The 18641-nt window shown below is 41.5% G+C and overlaps 2 protein-coding genes across 3 annotated transcripts; both read left to right on the forward strand.

Moving 5' to 3' along the window:
* The first annotated feature begins 5117 nt into the window (after positions 1-5117).
* On the forward strand, positions 5118-12794 carry inpp5kb (inositol polyphosphate-5-phosphatase Kb). The gene is made up of 12 exons (XM_072375543.1): positions 5118-5997; positions 6408-6512; positions 6710-6818; positions 7118-7234; positions 7592-7767; positions 7877-7988; positions 8061-8170; positions 11127-11346; positions 11455-11592; positions 11683-11766; positions 11854-11958; positions 12459-12794. Exons 1-12 carry the CDS (start codon positions 5777-5779, stop codon positions 12525-12527), a joined length of 1566 nt encoding a protein of 521 aa, XP_072231644.1. The 5' UTR covers positions 5118-5776; the 3' UTR covers positions 12528-12794.
* A 1404-nt stretch (positions 12795-14198) lies between these two features.
* nle1 (notchless homolog 1 (Drosophila)) lies at positions 14199-18572 on the forward strand. Of its 2 annotated transcripts, none has more exons than XM_072375169.1 (13): positions 14199-14270; positions 14652-14816; positions 15346-15566; positions 15726-15805; positions 15913-15989; positions 16075-16172; positions 16350-16542; positions 16626-16761; positions 16854-16900; positions 16976-17178; positions 17347-17506; positions 17592-17662; positions 17746-18572. In XM_072375169.1, the coding sequence occupies exons 2-13, from the start codon at positions 14670-14672 to the stop codon at positions 17756-17758; spliced, it is 1446 nt and encodes a 481-aa protein (XP_072231270.1). In that variant the 5' UTR covers positions 14199-14270; positions 14652-14669; the 3' UTR covers positions 17759-18572. The 2 variants fall into 2 exon arrangements, with proteins under 2 accessions (XP_072231270.1, XP_072231269.1); XM_072375168.1 differs by having other exon boundaries at positions 14201-14270; positions 14655-14816.
* Positions 18573-18641: the final 69 nt, after the last annotated feature.

Below are 18641 nucleotides of genomic sequence, written 5' to 3' on the forward strand. Positions count from 1 at the left end.
ACTGCAAAGTAATTGACCGTTATTGCACTATTCTGTGCTATATTTTCACTATAGATTCGATTATATGCTTGTTGGTCATGAGACTATAGATGAAAGATAGAAGAAATATGTTTTACTGAAATATATGCCTGACTGGCTGATACTTCAACTTTTTTCTATGACTATGCAATTTATCCCCACAAACATCTCCACCCTCCAGCTGCTGATGCTGGTCTTCCCTGTTCATGCTGGCTCTGTTTAGCACCTGTAATACTGGCTCATTTGCCCTTAAATGTCTGGACATGAGAGAACAGTTCTTTAAGACAAGGAAGCTAAATTATGCCAGATCATATCGAAATATCAGAATGGAAAGGTATTCACTTTCTGTGGTTTTCAACTGAATAAAAAAAAAAAAACTCCTTGGCAGTCAAAAGCTGCTGGCTCGGGAAGGCAAGCAGACTTAGGTCTCAGCTCCCACATCGCTAACAGTCTTTCCTCTGGTATTCACACTGTAGACGAAGCCACAGCTAATTCGGCTGCTAACTTGGTTACATCACGAGTTCTCAGCCAAGCAGTCAAGAGAGCTGAGGTCATTAATGAATAAAACACGGATGAAAATGCAATAATTACATATGTGTGCAGTCTTGGTGAGGGTTTGTCGAAAAGTGGTAAATCTATTTCCACATTTATTGGTCGAACTTTATATCCATGGACTCGTTATTATTTGTTCATCTTTAGTATTAAGTATTTCATCATTTTCTTCTTCTTTTACAGATTTATTCATTTATTCACTTTCACATTTCCACAGCTGGTAGCCCGAGTTGCTATTTGAGGGTTGAGATCAATCCAATGTATTATTCAACATGTCAAACCATGCCTTTAAAAGAAAGGAATTATTGCTAGTTTGCAAAAAAGTCTTACTGAAGCCACATCCAATGAACACATTGTGAATCAGAGCACCTTATACATTCCATACTGTAGGACTTATTATGAACATACAATGAGGCCTTTACAGCAATGAGAAACATGCGTCATGGTGATTCCACATAAACAGAAATGTCTATTCATGAATGCTTTCTCACTGGGTTGTTAACCAACCTGGGATAATAGCTTGATCCGATGTTACGCTTTAAGTCTCGTGTGGGTTGTGAGCAGGGAAACTTGCACTCAGAAGGGGAGCAGCTGAAATCCAGGGTACCTCACCAAAAGAGAATAAAACAGGCAAACGACAGGACTCGCCGAGGACTCCTTTTACTCCGTTGGAGGTCTTTGTCATCGGTGCAGGCAGTGTCCTCAGCTTCTTCCACACAAGGCCAAAAGGTAGGATTAAAAGTGTTTTCCTTTGACTTTGCTTTTGCTCTATCTATAGCTGGTTTTAAATGAATAAACGTGGCGAATTGACAGTGTTCAATAGTCCCTGACAGAAGGGCACAATAACGGCTACAGTACATTTACGATGAGATTAAAAGATTAACTAATAAAACTTTTTTTTTCAATCTATTGTTGGGTCACAGGCAGACCCCTGGGTGCAAACATGTAAAGGGCCTCCCATCTCTGCAGACCCCTGACTCACATAGAGACGTAATGGTTGTTTTACTGCTCTTGACTACATGTGTGAGTCAAGTCACTTAGCTTTCAGTATTTGCAATTTTGTGCCTTTTGTCCCTTTTGATTTGTCTTCAGGGTGGTTTTGCCATTTAAAGAAGCTCAGCTGTTGTGTGTCTTTATGTAGTCATTATGGGTAACTTTCAGTGACATTCAGGGGGCATGTGATTATTTCACCTCCTGCCCTGTGGCCAAATCATCCATATTTGAAGTTTGGGCAAATTGTAGCGATAATCAAACTTGCATGGCTAGATATCCATTTTGATGAATCTGTCATGTCTCGGGTTTTGTTTTAGGTTTATTTTTGCTCAATAGTTTTTGCCATGTTTTGCCATGTACTGTCATGTCGTTAGGTTCATTCAAGTCACCTGTCTTTGTTTTCACAGCTGCACTTCATCACCAATCACCTCCCTTAGTATTAGTTTCCAGGTTTCCCCAGTCACAGTGCAAAATCCTCACCTTACCGTCACCTCCATTGATGTCTTGGTCATTCATGTGTTGTGTGATCAGGTTTTGCCTCTTGTTCTGCCACAGCCGCAGCTTTGCTTAGTTTTTTCCACAGTTTAGATTTATTGTTACCCGGTTCAGCTGCGCTTTTTGTTCCTTTTGTAAATAAATCAAGTTTTCATTTAAAATCTGCATCTGGGTCCTACCTCATTCACGTCACACACTATCTACCCTCTACCCCGGTTGTGACAGAATCAGTTGACTGTGTCTAATTTAATAGTGGATTCCACAGTCATCTTCACCTCTGTCACCAATTTTAGCTTATGTACTAGTGCTTTTAAAAGTGATTTAAGTGCTGGTTCACTCTTACCAACCTCGTCTCTCTTTCTCACAAAAAGTTTTTTAATTAAAATAAATAATAATAAATTGCACCAATAAGATCACTGTACCCTATATGTTCAGCCCTGATTAACACACACAGATTAGGAATAAGCTTAAACATGGTACAGCTGCTAAAAAGCTACGCACTTCCTTTTGGATTCGAAGTGGACCTGCAACAAACCCAAAGGGAGAATAAACATTGCACTTACAGAACTTGAGTTGAAAGTCGAACACACAGGTGTTGCTCCACCTCTGCTAAACATAAAACCAAACTTCTTTGCTAATAAATATGCTTGCGCCCGCTTGTGTTGCCACCTTGTGGCCACAGAAAGTTATTTCAGTTTTATACATATTTATAACACAGTTAGTTTATCATTTCTATGAAGGATAAGCTAACTGCGTTATAAAACAGCATTTCGAAAGAGGTAAAAAAATATATATATTTAGTTTATCCGCAATGGATCAATGTAATTTGCACACTGTGACATATCTTCCTCTTCCACATGACATGAACAAGTAAATATCAATATAATTGTAGTGCCTCAACCTAACCAACTGCAACTAGCCAGTGAGAGGCAGAGAGGGGTTACTCATGTCTTTGCCTTCCTGGGAGAACAAAGCGACTTGAAGCACACTGCTGCATGTGATGTCCTTAATAGGATTAGAAGCAGGTTTACTCAATGAAATTGAAAGATAGGAGCTTATACTTCATTTACTCTGCACAACATCATTGCTTCATACACTACTACAGGCTAGTGCTCTTTTCCCCTCTGTCAGTGAACACACCAGAGGCAAAATAGGGGTTCAGTATCTTGCCTGAGGACACTGGAACATGTGTACTGGGGAAACTGGGAATCAAAGCATCAACCTTCCTCCCAGTCTACCTTGGCGGATGCTGTCTTTTTTCTCTAAGATACAACCATTCCCAGTTTATCACTTACACGAAGGCAGTTATGTTTGGAAACTGTTTTATTAGAATATGAAATTTCTAACTTTTTGGCTCGTCTCCTGGTGGCAAATAAGTCAAAAAAAAAAAAAATCAACCAAAACTTGAATTGCATCGTGCAAAATTTCACAAATAGTAATTACTTTCTGTTGTAGGTGTACATTTCCATCTTTAGACACAATAACTTATTTCTAACATCAGATTTGCAACCGATGTTGCTCTTATTTGATTTACTAACTCCATTTACCAGCCAGTTTTCCAGTGACACCAATTTATTCACCCAACAAATCTTAAATTTACCAGCATTTGAATCTTGGCACATGTCGATGTTGGAGCCCACGTCTCCAGGGATCCAGGAGTTTAAACAGGGGTTTAATCCCTGAAACATTCCTGCACTGTTATTAGCTCCCTGAATGACTGCTTTCACTTAGTAACAGAGCTTACAGAATATTCATTGTGGCAGTACTCTAAATAAAAAGGTTGTGTTTTTTTTGTTTAGTTTCCTTGTACAGCAGCAACTTTGGATTAAACTTTGCAAATGAAACCTGAAATCTGTTTATGTGACCTTCAGAGTACTGTCACTTTAATGTGGCTGACCATGATCAGACATGATTACCAAGCCTTTAAAAAATTACTTTCATACATCCCTATCTCATCTGGCTTTGTCTGTTTCTGTACATTTTAATGACTTCCTCTTTATGCTCTTGTTAAACTGATAAAAAAGGGGGGGAGGGGTAGGATTTGTACATTGTATGTGTGCCCTTTGTTAAACATTTATTTAAGTGTATGTGTGTTTTTATGTGCCTGCAGGGTAGAAAATGAGCACCAGAAGCTTTCAAAGTGTTGGAAGAGACTACTTCAGGTAAAAGCAGCAGTATCCCATGCAACCCTCCTCTTGTTCTCCTTTTTCTCCAGCGGTTATGTAGGTGAAAGAGCAGGAAGAAAAGAAAGTGATTAAGAAAATTGTCAAAGGAAGCACAGGTCGAAAAAGGGTAGATACAGAGTCCAAAAAAAAGAAAAGAATTTGCTAATCGTCATAAGTAGATTGTGGCTGTTGGCTCTCAGTTGTTGCATGAATGTGGCAAAACATAAATAGTCTTCTATTCAAGGTTTCTAAATAGTGAACCTCTCATTTATCCACTTACTGATTGCTAAAGAATGTGCACTGAGTCTCAGCATGTGACACTGTTACATGAGGTGGCAGAGAGATCAGGGCCACTGACTATTAGCATCATTTGAACCTATAAATGATACATTTTCTATTTGTATTCTCATATTTTCCTCCACAGTTTTAGACCCTTACAAAATTAATTTCAACCAACTATGTTAAGTTCAAGATCTATATGTCTTATCTTTAGAGAGACAGGTCACTTACGTATGGTGACATATTTCTAAATTTTCTAAAGCTGCAAATATTATCTCACTGTATTTTTTATTTTGATAACTTCAACCAATCAAATGTCTTCTTCCTCACTGTGATTCCTGATTGCTTTATGTAATATGTGCCTCCAAATCTATTATGTAACGTGTCCACTATGAACTCGGCTGCAACATCTGTTAATTAGAAGAGTTTGAGCTTTTGTTCCGAAAAGGAAAACCCTTGAACGTCTGTGTCAGAGCTTATAGAGTAAAACTGCATTCAATCTGCACCTCTCTCTGGATTTGCAAAGATAACCTTTCCCCTACATGAGGACAGGCTGGATTGTGGCCAAAAGAAGCTAATGCTATTGTGCGCTGTTGTCCCCCCACTAATGCATGAGTGTAATCACGGGCTTTCACACATTGTTCTGTGGCTCAGCTGATAGAGAGAGTGCTGGTGGTAAACCTCTTAGGGATCTAAAGGGTTACCCAAGTCTAGCAACAATACTCACAGTGATGGAGGATCAGCCTCCAATTCTCCTCTTCTACCCTCTGCGACTTCTCACACTCACCAGGAAAACTCATGCAAATTCACATGCCTGTCTGCTGCCTGCGATTAGACTCCGAATCTGACTCGTTCTTGCCAACATTCCTGAGTTGACCCCACTGCTTTGTCAAACTTTGCTTCATCTCTGTATGATCACAAAGGAAGCGAACAGAGGAGGAACTGCACCAGCACAGACACGCTTCCCCTGTGCTGCCCTGGCTTTTTCATCTCGGTCAGTTTGAAGGGCCTTCCTAAAACCCATGTGGACAGATTTTGACTAACGTGGAATAAGCTTGTATTACTTCCAGTGGAGACCTCATATCAAATGGGTGCAAACAGCCCAACAGAAGGAGTCTGAGGTGAAATCTAAACAAACGTCTTTTTTTCTGCTGGGTTTTGCTGTTTTGGAGGACTGCATCTTTATTTTTCCTTTTTGTCTGAAGCATCCTTGTGAGCTGAAATATTTTGTATAACAGCTACCAGGAAGACCCTTTTTTTCCCAGCCTTCAAATATGGACCCTTTACCAGACTGTCCACGTGTGCGCTCAGACAGCACGAGCAGCTCGGCATCTCAGAGCTCCAGGTCGAAGACTCTCCTCCGCCAGCGCTTGTCCCAGCTGATGACCTGCATAGAGGACATGAGTTCTGACGATGAAGCTGGCGAAGAAGTGTCCCGGACGTTGGACGAAGCATTTCAGCTCTGTGGACGCTTCATTCCCACAGACGCATTCAGGTTGACGAGTGCACACGCTCACCCAGGCATTCACCAGTTTACACAGATATCACAGACAAAAGAAGTTGAGTAAGAGGGGCTAAACTGTTCAGATTGAAAAGTAAAGAAAAAAATTGCAGGAAGAGTCAAGTGAATCTTTCTAGTGCTCATCTGTTGATTACAATGTGGAACATTTAGTGGTTTTCATTGAACAAATTAAGTTTAAAAGTTGTGGATGATGAGAATGTGAACAAATGATTTCTGGATTTTTGCTGTACCTGAACTGTATTTTGATACCACACAGACTATAGAAAGCTGCATCATGTGGAACGCTGAAATGAATAGGTTGAAGCTGAAGTTGAATATGAATTTACTCACCAAATTTGGGTCATTTCTATAGAATAACTTGTCATCATCATACACTCTGGCAGGCTGCACATGGTGACCTGGAATGTGGCCACAGCGGAGCCTCCTGAAGACGTCACCTCTTTGTTGCAGCTAGATGTTCAGACTCCCACAGACCTCTATGTGATTGGGTGAGAAATACGGCAATGCAATGTGTGGACTTTTAAACACTGTCAAGACTTTTATTAATTATGGAATAATAGTAGGTATTTATAGATTTTCAATGGGGAAGAGGGAAAAGAAAAAAATGTCTCACTGGACCAAGGCAGCAGGCTCAAACATGTTAGAATGTCCTTGTTTACTCATCACTTGTGTCGTTGTGAGGCAGCCTGCAGGAAGTCAGCGCCACCCCCGTGAAGTTTGTCTCAGATCTGATAGTAGAGGATTCCTGGAGCCACCTTTTCATGGCCACACTGGCACCCCAAGGCTTTGTGAAGGTGAGGGAAAAGGAAAGAGAGGTGCAGATACAACGGTTAACAACAGATGTGTGTGAATGGACATGTGCACACATTTAGAGATTTCATGTATTATTCTTTTAATGCAGTGCACTTTGATTTAATCTGTATACATACATATTTTTCTATGATATAACATAAAAATACATAACTGGAATTGTTTAAACAGTTCATACAAAAATGTATTCGTAAAAGTGTTTTAAATGTTCTAAAATAAAAATATGAGAAACTCAGAACGTTTGAAAATGATGACCAAACTGTCTGTCTCCATCTGTCTTTAGGTCACATCGGTGAGGATGCAGGGTTTGCTGCTGCTGATTTTCGCCAAACAAATGCACCTCCCATACATCAGAAACATCCAGACCACCTACACTCGTACCGGCATCTTTGGCTACTGGGTAGGACATTAGGCAGAGAGCGCTGGTCAGCCCTGATCTTTGTAGGGAACAACATCATTAAGCCCAGGAATCCCACTGGCATCAGACCATGTAGGCTTTAAACACATTATGAAAGGCCTATTGTGTTTGTGAAGTGGAATGTGCAACAGCTTTGGCAGAGCAAAACACACACAAAACCCAAATTTGTGCTGTATGCTGGGACAAATACTTGGAAGGCAAATGTTCTAATTCATAACTGAGCTTACATCATTTGATGAAAGTTTTTCTCTATTCGAGGTATTAGACTTTAACAGCTTAATATCATTCCATCTTTACTTATGAAAGAGTACATTAAAAATTCCCTCACCTCTGTGTTAGGGTAATAAGGGTGGAGTGTCCGTGCGCTTCTCCTTCTATGGCCACATGGTATGCTTCCTAAACTGCCACCTAGCCGCTCACATGAACAATGCCCTGCAGCGTGTTGATGAGTTTGAGTACATCCTGGAGACGCAAGACTTCGACATCTTCGACACCCCTCATGTCCTGGATCACAAGTCAGTGCACACAATCACACTGTAACATACATTACAGAAGATGCGCTGGAGGTTGTTGTGCTTGTGGTAAAAAAAAAAATAAAATAAAGCTCTGCTACTCTCTCAAAAGGGTGGTGTTCTGGTTTGGTGATCTGAACTTCCGTATCGCAGACCACGGCTTGCACTTTCTCCGCTCGTCCATCAACAGCGGGCGCCTCAATTTGCTCTGGAGCAAGGATCAGGTACTCTGTCAAAGGACACGCACAAACGCACACAATAGCATGCACGTTCTGATTAACTGAATGTTCCTGCAGCTCATCATGATGAAGAAGAACGAACTTTTCCTGCAAGAATTTGAGGAGGGGCCGTTAAATTTTAAACCCACCTACAAGTTTGACCGTAAATCCGACACCTATGATACCAGGTAACACACGCTTCAGTGCAAACAAACATATTACACACAAATACACAACGCATTTTGCAGACTTCAGTTGCTCTCTTGTCCTTGTTTGAATTTTGCACAGCTCTCCAAAGACATGGCTGGGGTTTAAGTAAGACTCTCTTCATTTTTGTGTTGCATGCCCCACATTCTACTAGTTTTCGTTCATTGCACCAATAGCCTTTGTACCCAAAGCTTTTGACACCACATATTTAGCTGAGACGAGTCACGCTTAACAGCAACCAAAAGCAGCCGTGGTTGTGATCCCTGATGTATAGATGAATTTGGGAGAGGCTCTCTCTTTGAGTCGTTCCTTACCCTAGCACCATGTATGTGTCTGTCATAGAAAGAGCACTGCGGCGCTGCCCCTAACCATGTACAGACCCAGGCCCTTGCAGCGCTGCAGCACCACTCTCCTCTTCCTCCTCACCTCCCTCACCTGGGGGCTGCTCTGTTTCTGGTTGGGGGCCTGGTATAGATAGCTAGACCCACCAAGGTGGGTGTCTCCATAGATTTGCATTGCAGAAATGAGTTTGGGACCCTTATCTTAAAATCAGAAAAACCTGAGGGTTATTTGCATGCAGTCCTGCTCTGAATAATTTACACCTTAAATGTAAAAACAGAACTTAAGATATCTAAAAGTAAAAACAAAATTTAAATTTTTTTTATTAACACAACAAGGCTATGATATACAGTAATATCAAAATGCGTACAATTGTTGGAAACCTGTTGACCCCATAAAGCCTGCTCATTTCTGGCTTTTTACACCAATACCAGGAGAGTGTTTTTAAAGCCAAAATGAAAGCACAGCTCAGCTAAGAACCCGAGTACAAAGGGAACAACAATATTAGAAAGTATCGAATTGTTCTGCTTTTCCAACTAAAACAGAACTTTAAGAATACATATAAACATGTAAGTTTAACATCATACTAAACTGAATTTTTTAAAAGCTGAACTAACAGGCCCAGATAATGAGGTTACTGCTGCATGTATACATGCAATCGGACCCAACCCAGCCAAGGTACTCTGCACATGCTCCACAATACCTGCCCTGGGCAGCAAATTAGCCCCTCGCTGCTTATTTCTTCATTGTTTTGAGCCATAATGTAATAGGCCACCCATGAGCTGAAAGGCAGCGTATGGTCCCAAACTGGAGTGCAGTCAGACATTCCTTGGTGTGCATAGGTTCTCCTTCTTTGCTTGGATAGTGGGACAAGACAGTAATCCAATTAACAGGCCTTGTCAAGTTTTGATCATATCTCACCTCAAATGTGCATGCAAATCAACTGAGTTTTTTATCTACATTCAGTCTTGCGTCAATTGACTCTGCAGATGTTGAGGGTGTTTACCGGCTCCAGTTCCAGTAGACATTGATAGGTATACGACATTCATGATGGTGGGTACACACAAAAAACTTCACTGAGGGTGCTGCGCTCAGGGTAGCAAGAGTGGGCACAGCTGACATTTGATTTACACCAGGTTCATATGAGGAGCGTTGCTTGTGTGTGGGGTGTGCGGAACGTGATGATTTTACTTTCAGCTTAAATGTTACCAGATTAGAGCATCAACGCTGGCTACGTGATGTGCATCTGAGCTGCAGCTCCAGTTTCAGCTTGTTGCCTCTTTTTCACCCTGCTTTAATCCCCGCTTTAAAGCAGCTGCTGTTGATGTGAATACAAACAGGTAGCCGCAACGCATCAGTTCAGCATAGCACACGGCACACACACACACACACACACAATGCTCTCAGTCTTTGAAAATATTAAATTTGGTGGAAAGAAGAAGCCATTTTTGCTTTTAGAAGCTTTAGGCAGCCTCATAAAATTTCTTGTTGTCATATAAAAGATTTTTGCACCGGTCTGCTGGAAGTTTCTGCAGAGCGTTCACAAACAAATCCTCTGTAGTTTTTCTTTAATAGCGGTGGTGTCCTGCTCGGTCTGAGCCCTGCTTGGTTCAGCGTGCAGATTCAGATTGTTTCAGGTCAGCCTGAAGGTCCTCAGATGGCCTTTGTGGTGTTTTTCTACAATTCACACAAACTTCTACAGACTTCCCTCACTCAGTTTCCTCCTCACATTCATTATGATAAATGTCCTTGTTAACATTGTAAACTGTCACAATAAGAATTTTAAGATTATGCCCGCTGCCTTTCGAATAATCCTATTTCTAGATAGAAGCTTTTATGATGCTCTCTTGTTCTGTTGCCTTCATCATCATGAGGAAGAAAAAGGAAACGGTAAAACCATCAGTGATGGGTTAGTTCAGGTCATTTGAAAGCTGTAAGGGAAGCGTATTTATTTTGTTTACTTTTAATTCAATAAAAGACTTTGAATAAATTGTTGCCAAAGAACAGTTTGTCTTTGCATTTTATCATTTGCTATATGAAAGTCTATTTGTTCATGTCCAATATCTTAATAAAATGTCTTGACAATGTCTAGACTATACAAATTGGTTATTTGCATACATTTCTGAAGATATCCAAAATGATGTGCATACTATTCAATGGTGACAATTATTCTGACCGGCATAGTACTCATTCACAAAGCACATGGAGACACTGGTTTAAATAACAAGGCTGAAATGGGTTTAGTAAACATCACAGATAAATAACAGATCTAATCTGCTAATATAACAGAGCTGAACTCCCTCCTGCAACCAGCACCCCTCTGTCTGCTCTTGCACAATGCATATGTTGCTTCTTACGGTAAAATTAATGGATCTGCGTGCTAGAAAATAATCAATGCTTCACATCACGTGTGTGTGTGTGTTTTCTCTTTTGCACTGTTTAACAGCACTTGTTTCCAATATTTTAGACAATATTTAGTTTGTTAGTTTAGGACAGGCATAAATGGAAATGTGCCCTCAGGTAAGCAACAGAAACAAAGCTTTCAACTCGACTTCAAACTGAAATTCTATCATTAAAACTTGTCTTAACTTTGCTCAGTGGTAAGAAAAGGAAGCCGGCCTGGACTGACCGGATCCTTTGGAGGATCAAACCCAAAACCTTGCCATCTGAAGATGACGAGGATGATGAGAAGGCATCAACTTCTGCCGACAATGGAATGGATGAGTATCCAATCCTGGTCACCCAGAACGAATACACAAGCGACATGAGCTACGGAGTCAGTGACCACAAGCCGGTCGTTGCAAACTTCACTCTTGAGGTGAAAACAGATGCACTATATTCTGTTTCTTTTCCAATGATAGACCATTACACATAGTTTGTCATGCAGTCTTAAAGCGCCCTCTTCTTCCTCTTGCCTTACCTGCAGCTGAGGAAATGCTTCGACACACCTCTGGTTCATGTATCTCCTGTGGGTGTATGGAGCGCTGACCAGAATGCACTTCTGACCTACACCGTCCAAGAGGACTTCATGTCTTCCACATGGGACTGGATTGGCCTGTATAAGGTACTCTAACAAATGTGTTGGGGGGGACATCAGTCAATACAACCATACAGTATTAGATGGATTTGAACTGATGGATTTGTTGACCTGCAGGTTGGATTTAAGAGTGCGACTGACTATGAAACCTTTGTGTGGGTCAGAGAGAACGAGCTGCCGGAGATTAATGAAGTCATACAGGTGCGGTGCAAGTGAGGAATTTGGGGCATATTTTGACAAGCATATTCTTTCTTCATTAACATGTGCGTGTATGTGCTTTTGGTGTAGATATCTGTGGACAAGGATGAGATCCCTTTGCTGGGTGGGGAATATGTTTTGGGTTACTACAGCACAAACATGCAGAGCCTCATTGGCCTGAGTGCTAACTTCCAGGTGAGTGTACCCCTGTGATATGTCATCACCTTATTTTTATTTGTTTACTTACAAGAGGACTGTGTTATTTAATATCCATTCCACTTTTTTCAATTAAAATTTTCCTCTCAAGATGACCCAGCATAACTTTCTAGAAATATGTGTTTGTGTTAATGTGATTTAATTACCAATAAACAGGTTATCGGGTGAATAGCGATCATTGCATTGATCATTGCATTGGTTTATCTTCTATGAATCTACCTGTCCTGCAGTCTTCGAACATGTTTATTCAATTTGACTCATTTGAGGATCTGCTCTAGATAGCTACAAGTACCAAAGCTATATCATACTCTCAGTGGCCATTTTGTTAGGTCGGCATCATCTGATTTTATTTCAGTTTCAGCCTTTTTAAAGTTGTAGTGGTGTACACGCTAAAGCAGTCACTGAGTGTTTACTTGCAGGTGGGAATGGGCACGGCACTGAGCCAGCATACAAATGCCATCCTTGTTTTGATCTTACAGATCCAGGAGTCAAAGCGTGCTGTCACGGAGGGCCTCATTCCTGAGGACATTAACGGGATCAACAAATAAGAGTGAATCCACTGCAATGCCACATCTTACTCCCTTTAGCTGCGTCAACGTGATTCAGACTTTAAAATGCCCCCTCACAGGATAAGATGACTCATCATCATACGGACTGGAAACTTCAATTTACTGCTGCTTGACAGATTCGCTCTTGCAGGAATGGGATCTCTGCAAAAACAAAAAAAGAATCACTTTAACGAGCGGCCATTTTAGCCTGAAAGAGTAAAAAAGAAAAAAATACAAGAATAAACGTGACAAAATGCACGGGTGCATTTAAGCAATCATTGTGTTGTCTTTTTTTTTTGTTTGTCTGATTTTTTACCAGTAGACACATGCTGGCTCAATCAAGTCCTTGGTCATATAGCAATCAATAAAACCTTTCGATGCTTTCGTTGGGCTCTCGTTAGTTCTCTCATAAGTGGGAGGAAGATCTGCCCATCATAGGACATTGTTCTACAGAAAATTCTTTGCTAAATTTGGCTGTTTTGCTTCATGTATGAAGAAAGATCCATCTGGTAATTATTAGGTTTTGGAAGTTCCTGTTGGGGATTATTTGCACCAACTGGAACCAAGACTCTGAGAAAGGAAGGAGATAAGAAAACACATAATTTCTTCATCCAACATTAAATGCAGAAATATTAATGTGGAATCCTACACTGAGCTGATTTGAGTTCCATGTTACTTTTTAACAACGTGTTGTGTCTATGTGACAACATAAGTCTTAATGTGTATTAGGACACTGAACAGAATTGAGGCTATATTTCAGAATTTTAAGAATTTGAGTTATTTATCTATCCTGGTTTAAACTGACTCACATAAGAGCATATTGTCTTTTCTATGCCAGTGGAAAAAGTGATAGATTGCTAATAACCATCTAAATGGTCCTTTTCATCCTCGGCCTGGTAGACACAGCATCTGTTTCCTCCCCCTGCAATACCGATTGGTCTAACCACTAAATACATTTCCACTGCATGGTGGTCAGACGCAACTGAGAAGTTGAAACGACTATGTAATAATTCTTCTGTTTTACACAGTGAAGTTTAACATTTGCTAACTCTGAATTGTGGTGTTTGAAAAAGGTTTCCCCCTGTAATCCTTTCCCATGTGGTTATAGCAAGTATTAATGACTTGAGGAGATCAGAGGCTTTCAACTTAGACTTGACACACTGGATATCCACTGCCCATATTTGATCCTCAAAGACTCACCTTCTCAGGTCCGGGATAGGGCTTTTGAACTAAATCATGATTACAATCATATGTTAACATCCCGTTTGAAATAATATCATTATTTTTTTTTTAAATCCTTAATAACCCTAAATTGCTCCCGTACCAACTCATTTTTGAAGGCCAAAAGTGCAAAAAAATAGATCTTAAGTTGATAATAGCATAGTTCTCATTCAGAGTCTTTTTTTTTACCTCGAATCAAAGTTTAAAGAAAAAGCCCCCAAAACTCGTGTTATATATGTGCATCAGAACTTACCATTAACTAACCCCAACCCTAACTGAAGATTGGAAGATCTGAATACTAAAATCAGTGAGTGACAGGTAACAGTACAATAGAAATAGAAATACAGAAATACTATAGAAATAGAGATAAACCCAAAAGGTAAAGCATCGTGACAATCTCCCACAATTCATTGCGCAAAGCTGTTGACCGACTTGACAACTTCGGCAAGGCAGCAAATCTTTCATTTATAGGCTCTTTGGTGGTATACACGTGGGGAGTTTTAAGCCGTCCATACGTTAAAGGTAAAAGCTGATTTATTTGCCAGTTATTTGTCATAACGTACTGACAACATATCTGCAAAGCTGGCTGCAATCGTCTTCATGTTCTGGGATCAGTGCTAAGATTATTTAGGACGTTGAAAATGCTGGCTAACAGCAGGCTAGCTGAGTTAGCTTTAGTGGTTGGCTAGCTTAAACTGTTCTAATGTTTTACTTTTAGCTTTGTACATTTGCTCCCAGTATTTAAAATGACAGTTTTAAACTGTACTACCCGCTCGTTTCTCTCAATTAAAGTTTGTGAATTAAGGACTTTGACATCAATTGCGTCAGAGGATTGACAGTGAATTTATAAGTATGTATAACCTATCGTGTTTCACCTCTGCGGGCGTATTGGTGTCATTTTAGTAGATTTAGATTGGGAACATGGAGATGATGGCGAGTGAGGACGTGGAGCGGCTATTGATCAAGTTTCAGAACGAGGATGGGGAGGTTCTGGGCTCACCTTTCGATGTGCCTCTCGACATAACACCAGAGAAACTACAGCTCGTCTGCAATGCGTTGCTACAGAATGTAAGTTGGTGTTATACATCGTAAATATACTGTACAACTTGACATAAAGTACTTGAAGCAATTATCCACCATGTGCATTTTTTTCTCTAAATGTTTTGAAATGATATAAACTCATTATTTCTACATTAAGCATGTCCTCTTATTAACCAAAACCTTTAAAGGTCGCATTCAAGATGTGGGTTTCAAAGTGGACTCTCACTGCCGCAAACTTGAATGTGCTTGTTGTCAACGACACACCAGTAAGAAAATCTGTGATCATGGAATCAAAGCAAGTACACCCAGGGTTTCCAATGGGTTGTTTGCTGTTAACCTGGCCAGACTACAACAGTAAAGCATGGAAGTGGAAGTGTGATGATATGGAACTAAAAGCTCCTCTAGTGAACTTATGATTTGTCGTAGTATTTTGTCAAGCTTGAACCCACATATTTTTTTATGTTCATTGCACAGTAGCAAAGTATAGGTCCGATTTACTCAACTTGTACGAAGCAAAACTTTAAAATGCGTTCTGTTATGCTGTCGTCCTTTCAAGGAGGAGCCGGTGCCATTTGCATTTTTTGTGCGTGGAGAGACAGAGGTGGTGTCCAGTCTGGGATCTTGTGTCAAGGCTCTCGAGATTGAGACGGAACAAGTTCTGCCTGTGATGTACCAGCCTCAGGCTGTGTTCAGGGTTCGGGCTGTGGCTCGCTGCACCAGCACACTGCAGGGACACACAGAGGCTGTCATCTCAACTGCTTTCAGCCCCACCGGCAAGTGAGTAACTCTGACACAGAATGAACAGCTGCCAACGCTTGTTTCACAATCCTTATAATCTGAAAATACATAGCGGGGCTGTTTGTACATTTTATTCTACGGTAATGCTCCTGGGAATATTCACTCAGCTGCGAGCTGATTTGTCCTTGTTTGTTTCAGATATCTGGCCAGTGGTTCAGGTGACACCACAGTGCGCTTTTGGGACTTGTCAACTGAGACACCCCATCACACTGCCAGAGGTATGAAGCCACTTTCATAAGGCAACATGAGATGCTGCTCATCAAGACAAAAAAATGATTGATTTGATTATTTTGACACCTCTGAGCTGTGCTCTGCTTTATTGAAGGACACACACATTGGGTGCTGAGCATCGCCTGGTCACCTGATGGCAAGAAGCTGGCCTCGGGGTGCAAGAACAGTCAGGTGTGTTTCAAATGCACACGTCTGATGTTTATTTCTTAAAGGTTTAGTTTTACAAATGTGTTTTTTTGTTGTGCTGTGCTCACAGATCTGTCTGTGGGATCCAGTAACCGGCACACAGATCGGGAAGACTTTGACGGGACACAGCAAGTGGATCACTTGGCTTTGCTGGGAACCACTGCATCTGTGAGCACTCTATTCATCGCTTTATCACTTTATCACAGTTAATCTACAGCAAACTTTGATCCCCTTCTGATGCCGCTTTGATTAATTTTAGCTCTCAATTCTAAATGTATTGTATTTTTAAATTGAGGAATGCTTAAACACTCTGCTGTTCTTGCCGCTCATTCCTCTGCCACTCAGGAACCCAGAGTGTCGTTACTTAGCAAGTAGCTCTAAGGATGGCTCGGTGCGCATCTGGGACACCGTGTTGGGACGCTGTGAGAAGATCCTTACTGGACACACTCAGTCCGCCACCTGCGTGAAGTGGGGAGGAGATGGACTTCTCTACACTTCTTCCCATGACAGGACGGTCAAAGTGTGGCGAGCAAAAGATGTAAGAGAGTGTGTTTGTGTGACTTGAGTTGAATGAAAGGAGCCAAATGTGACCAAATGTGTGTCTCTGTGTGGTCATTTCAGGGTGTTCAGTGCAGGACTCTGCAGGGTCACGCCCACTGGGTGAACACACTGGCTCTCAGCACAGACTACGTCTTGCGTACCGGAGCTTTTGAACCTGCAACTGCCACTGTCAACCTCCAGGATCTCACTGGATCATGTAAAGTCTGACATTGTTTTCAGATGCCGGTATAGATGTTTCATACGTGGACGTTTTCGCCTAACAGGGTTTCGTTTGTCTTTTCCCTTTAGTGGACGAGTTGAAGGAGAGAGCCTTGCAGAGATACAATAAAGTTAGGGTGAGTACGCGCCCCTGTGATGTTTAATAGTTCCTTTATGTTTCGGTGACTTTACTTCCTTTTCTTGTGCTGCAGAGTTCAGCTCCAGAGCGCTTGGTGTCTGGCTCAGATGATTTCACTTTGTTCCTGTGGAATCCTGCAGAAGCAAAGAAGCCTTTGGCCAGGATGACGGGCCACAGCGCTCTGGTCAACCAAGTGCTGTTCTCCCCGGACACCAGACTCCTTGCTTCCGCTTCATTTGATAAGTCCATCAAAATCTGGGATGGACGTAATGGAAAGTAAGAAAGTCTCGAAGTGTCCAGGAGCAATGAATGCCATCTTTCTTTCTGACTGAAGAAATCATAAATTAATCTGCATGTAATACCACAGTTGTCCAGATGATGGTGGTGTCGAGCTGAAATTGTCATTTGTTGAACTGTGAAAATCTCCTGCACGTTTGCTCACAGGTATTTGATGTCCCTGCGTGGCCATGTGGGATCTGTGTATCAGGTGGCCTGGTCAGCAGACAGCAGGCTGGTGGTCAGTGGCAGCAGCGACAGCACACTCAAAGTGTGGGACGTGAAGACCGGAAAACTCAACATGGACCTTCCTGGCCACGCCGACGAGGCAAGGAGACACAGTTAATTGAAGGATTCGTGAGGACTTATTTCTGGTAGAGGTGCATTGATTGTGTGTTTCCATATCTGTGCAGGTTTATGCAGTGGACTGGAGTCCGGATGGGCAGAGAGTGGCCAGTGGTGGGAAAGACAAATGCCTCAGAATGTAAGTGTGATGCCAGGAGGTTTTCAGAAGGGTTAAATGACTCCTCACGCTAAAACTTTTGGCCTTGTGTTGTATGCTTCCAGATGGAGAAGATAGCCACGCACGTGCTTTCTTTCCTGACGAGAAGAGGACGTCACATCTGATTCTGTCAAGATGCTTGACAGCTGGAGCAAAGGGTGGCCAGACTAGGTCTAATCCTCCATTTGTCTCCATTGTAGCATCTGTCAACAATGACATTGTGTCGAGGAACTCAAGTCTAGTCACAACGCAAACGCCCTGTCTTGATCTGAAGCCAGTGTGGGACCACTTTTACAAAGTAAATCTGAAAGGGAATTCAATTGCAAGTCAGCCATCCCTTAGATTACTGCAAGTTGAAGGTGTACTGTAATATGGATGAAATCAGTATGACTGATAAAGGGTGTACATACTAATCTGTACACAACAAGAACCTGCCTGCAAAATTTAAAATAAATCCTTACTTGTGATGGCATGCCGCTTGCATTTATTAAAACGGAACATAATGCAGTGCCAAAAGGTTTCTATTGATTAATGAAAATGAAAGATATCTAAAAAGCTTCAGCAGAGAACAAATTTCTCAGTTGCCGGTTTTATCCCCGTTTCTCCCAAAGCCTCACTGGAGACATACTGCAAGTTGACAGGTGGACAGACGGGGCGGCAGGTGGGAGCGTTAATGCCTTCCTCTGATGTTAATTCCTACGGCGCTCGCTCCACTCCTTCAGCCTTTAATCGCGTCTGACCTGCGGTCAGCAAAGCCCAAACCTTCTGCATTTTTCTACCTGCGTTTAGAAGCTGTGTATAAACCGTTAGTCGCATCCCACCGTGGGAAAACAAGGTTTTCTGTCCCAGTGAAGTGTATGTAAATGTGAATAAATCTGTTTTAAGTAGTAGTTGTGTGCAGTGTCCCATCACCTTAATTAGCTTCTTTTTTTTCTTCTTTTTTTTGTCACCCTTCCATGCC

The sequence above is a fragment of the Leuresthes tenuis genome, unplaced genomic scaffold (assembly GCF_036924035.1).
Source record: "Leuresthes tenuis unplaced genomic scaffold, fLeuTen1.0.hap1 SCAF_21, whole genome shotgun sequence".
Lineage (NCBI taxonomy): Eukaryota > Metazoa > Chordata > Actinopteri > Atheriniformes > Atherinopsidae > Leuresthes > Leuresthes tenuis.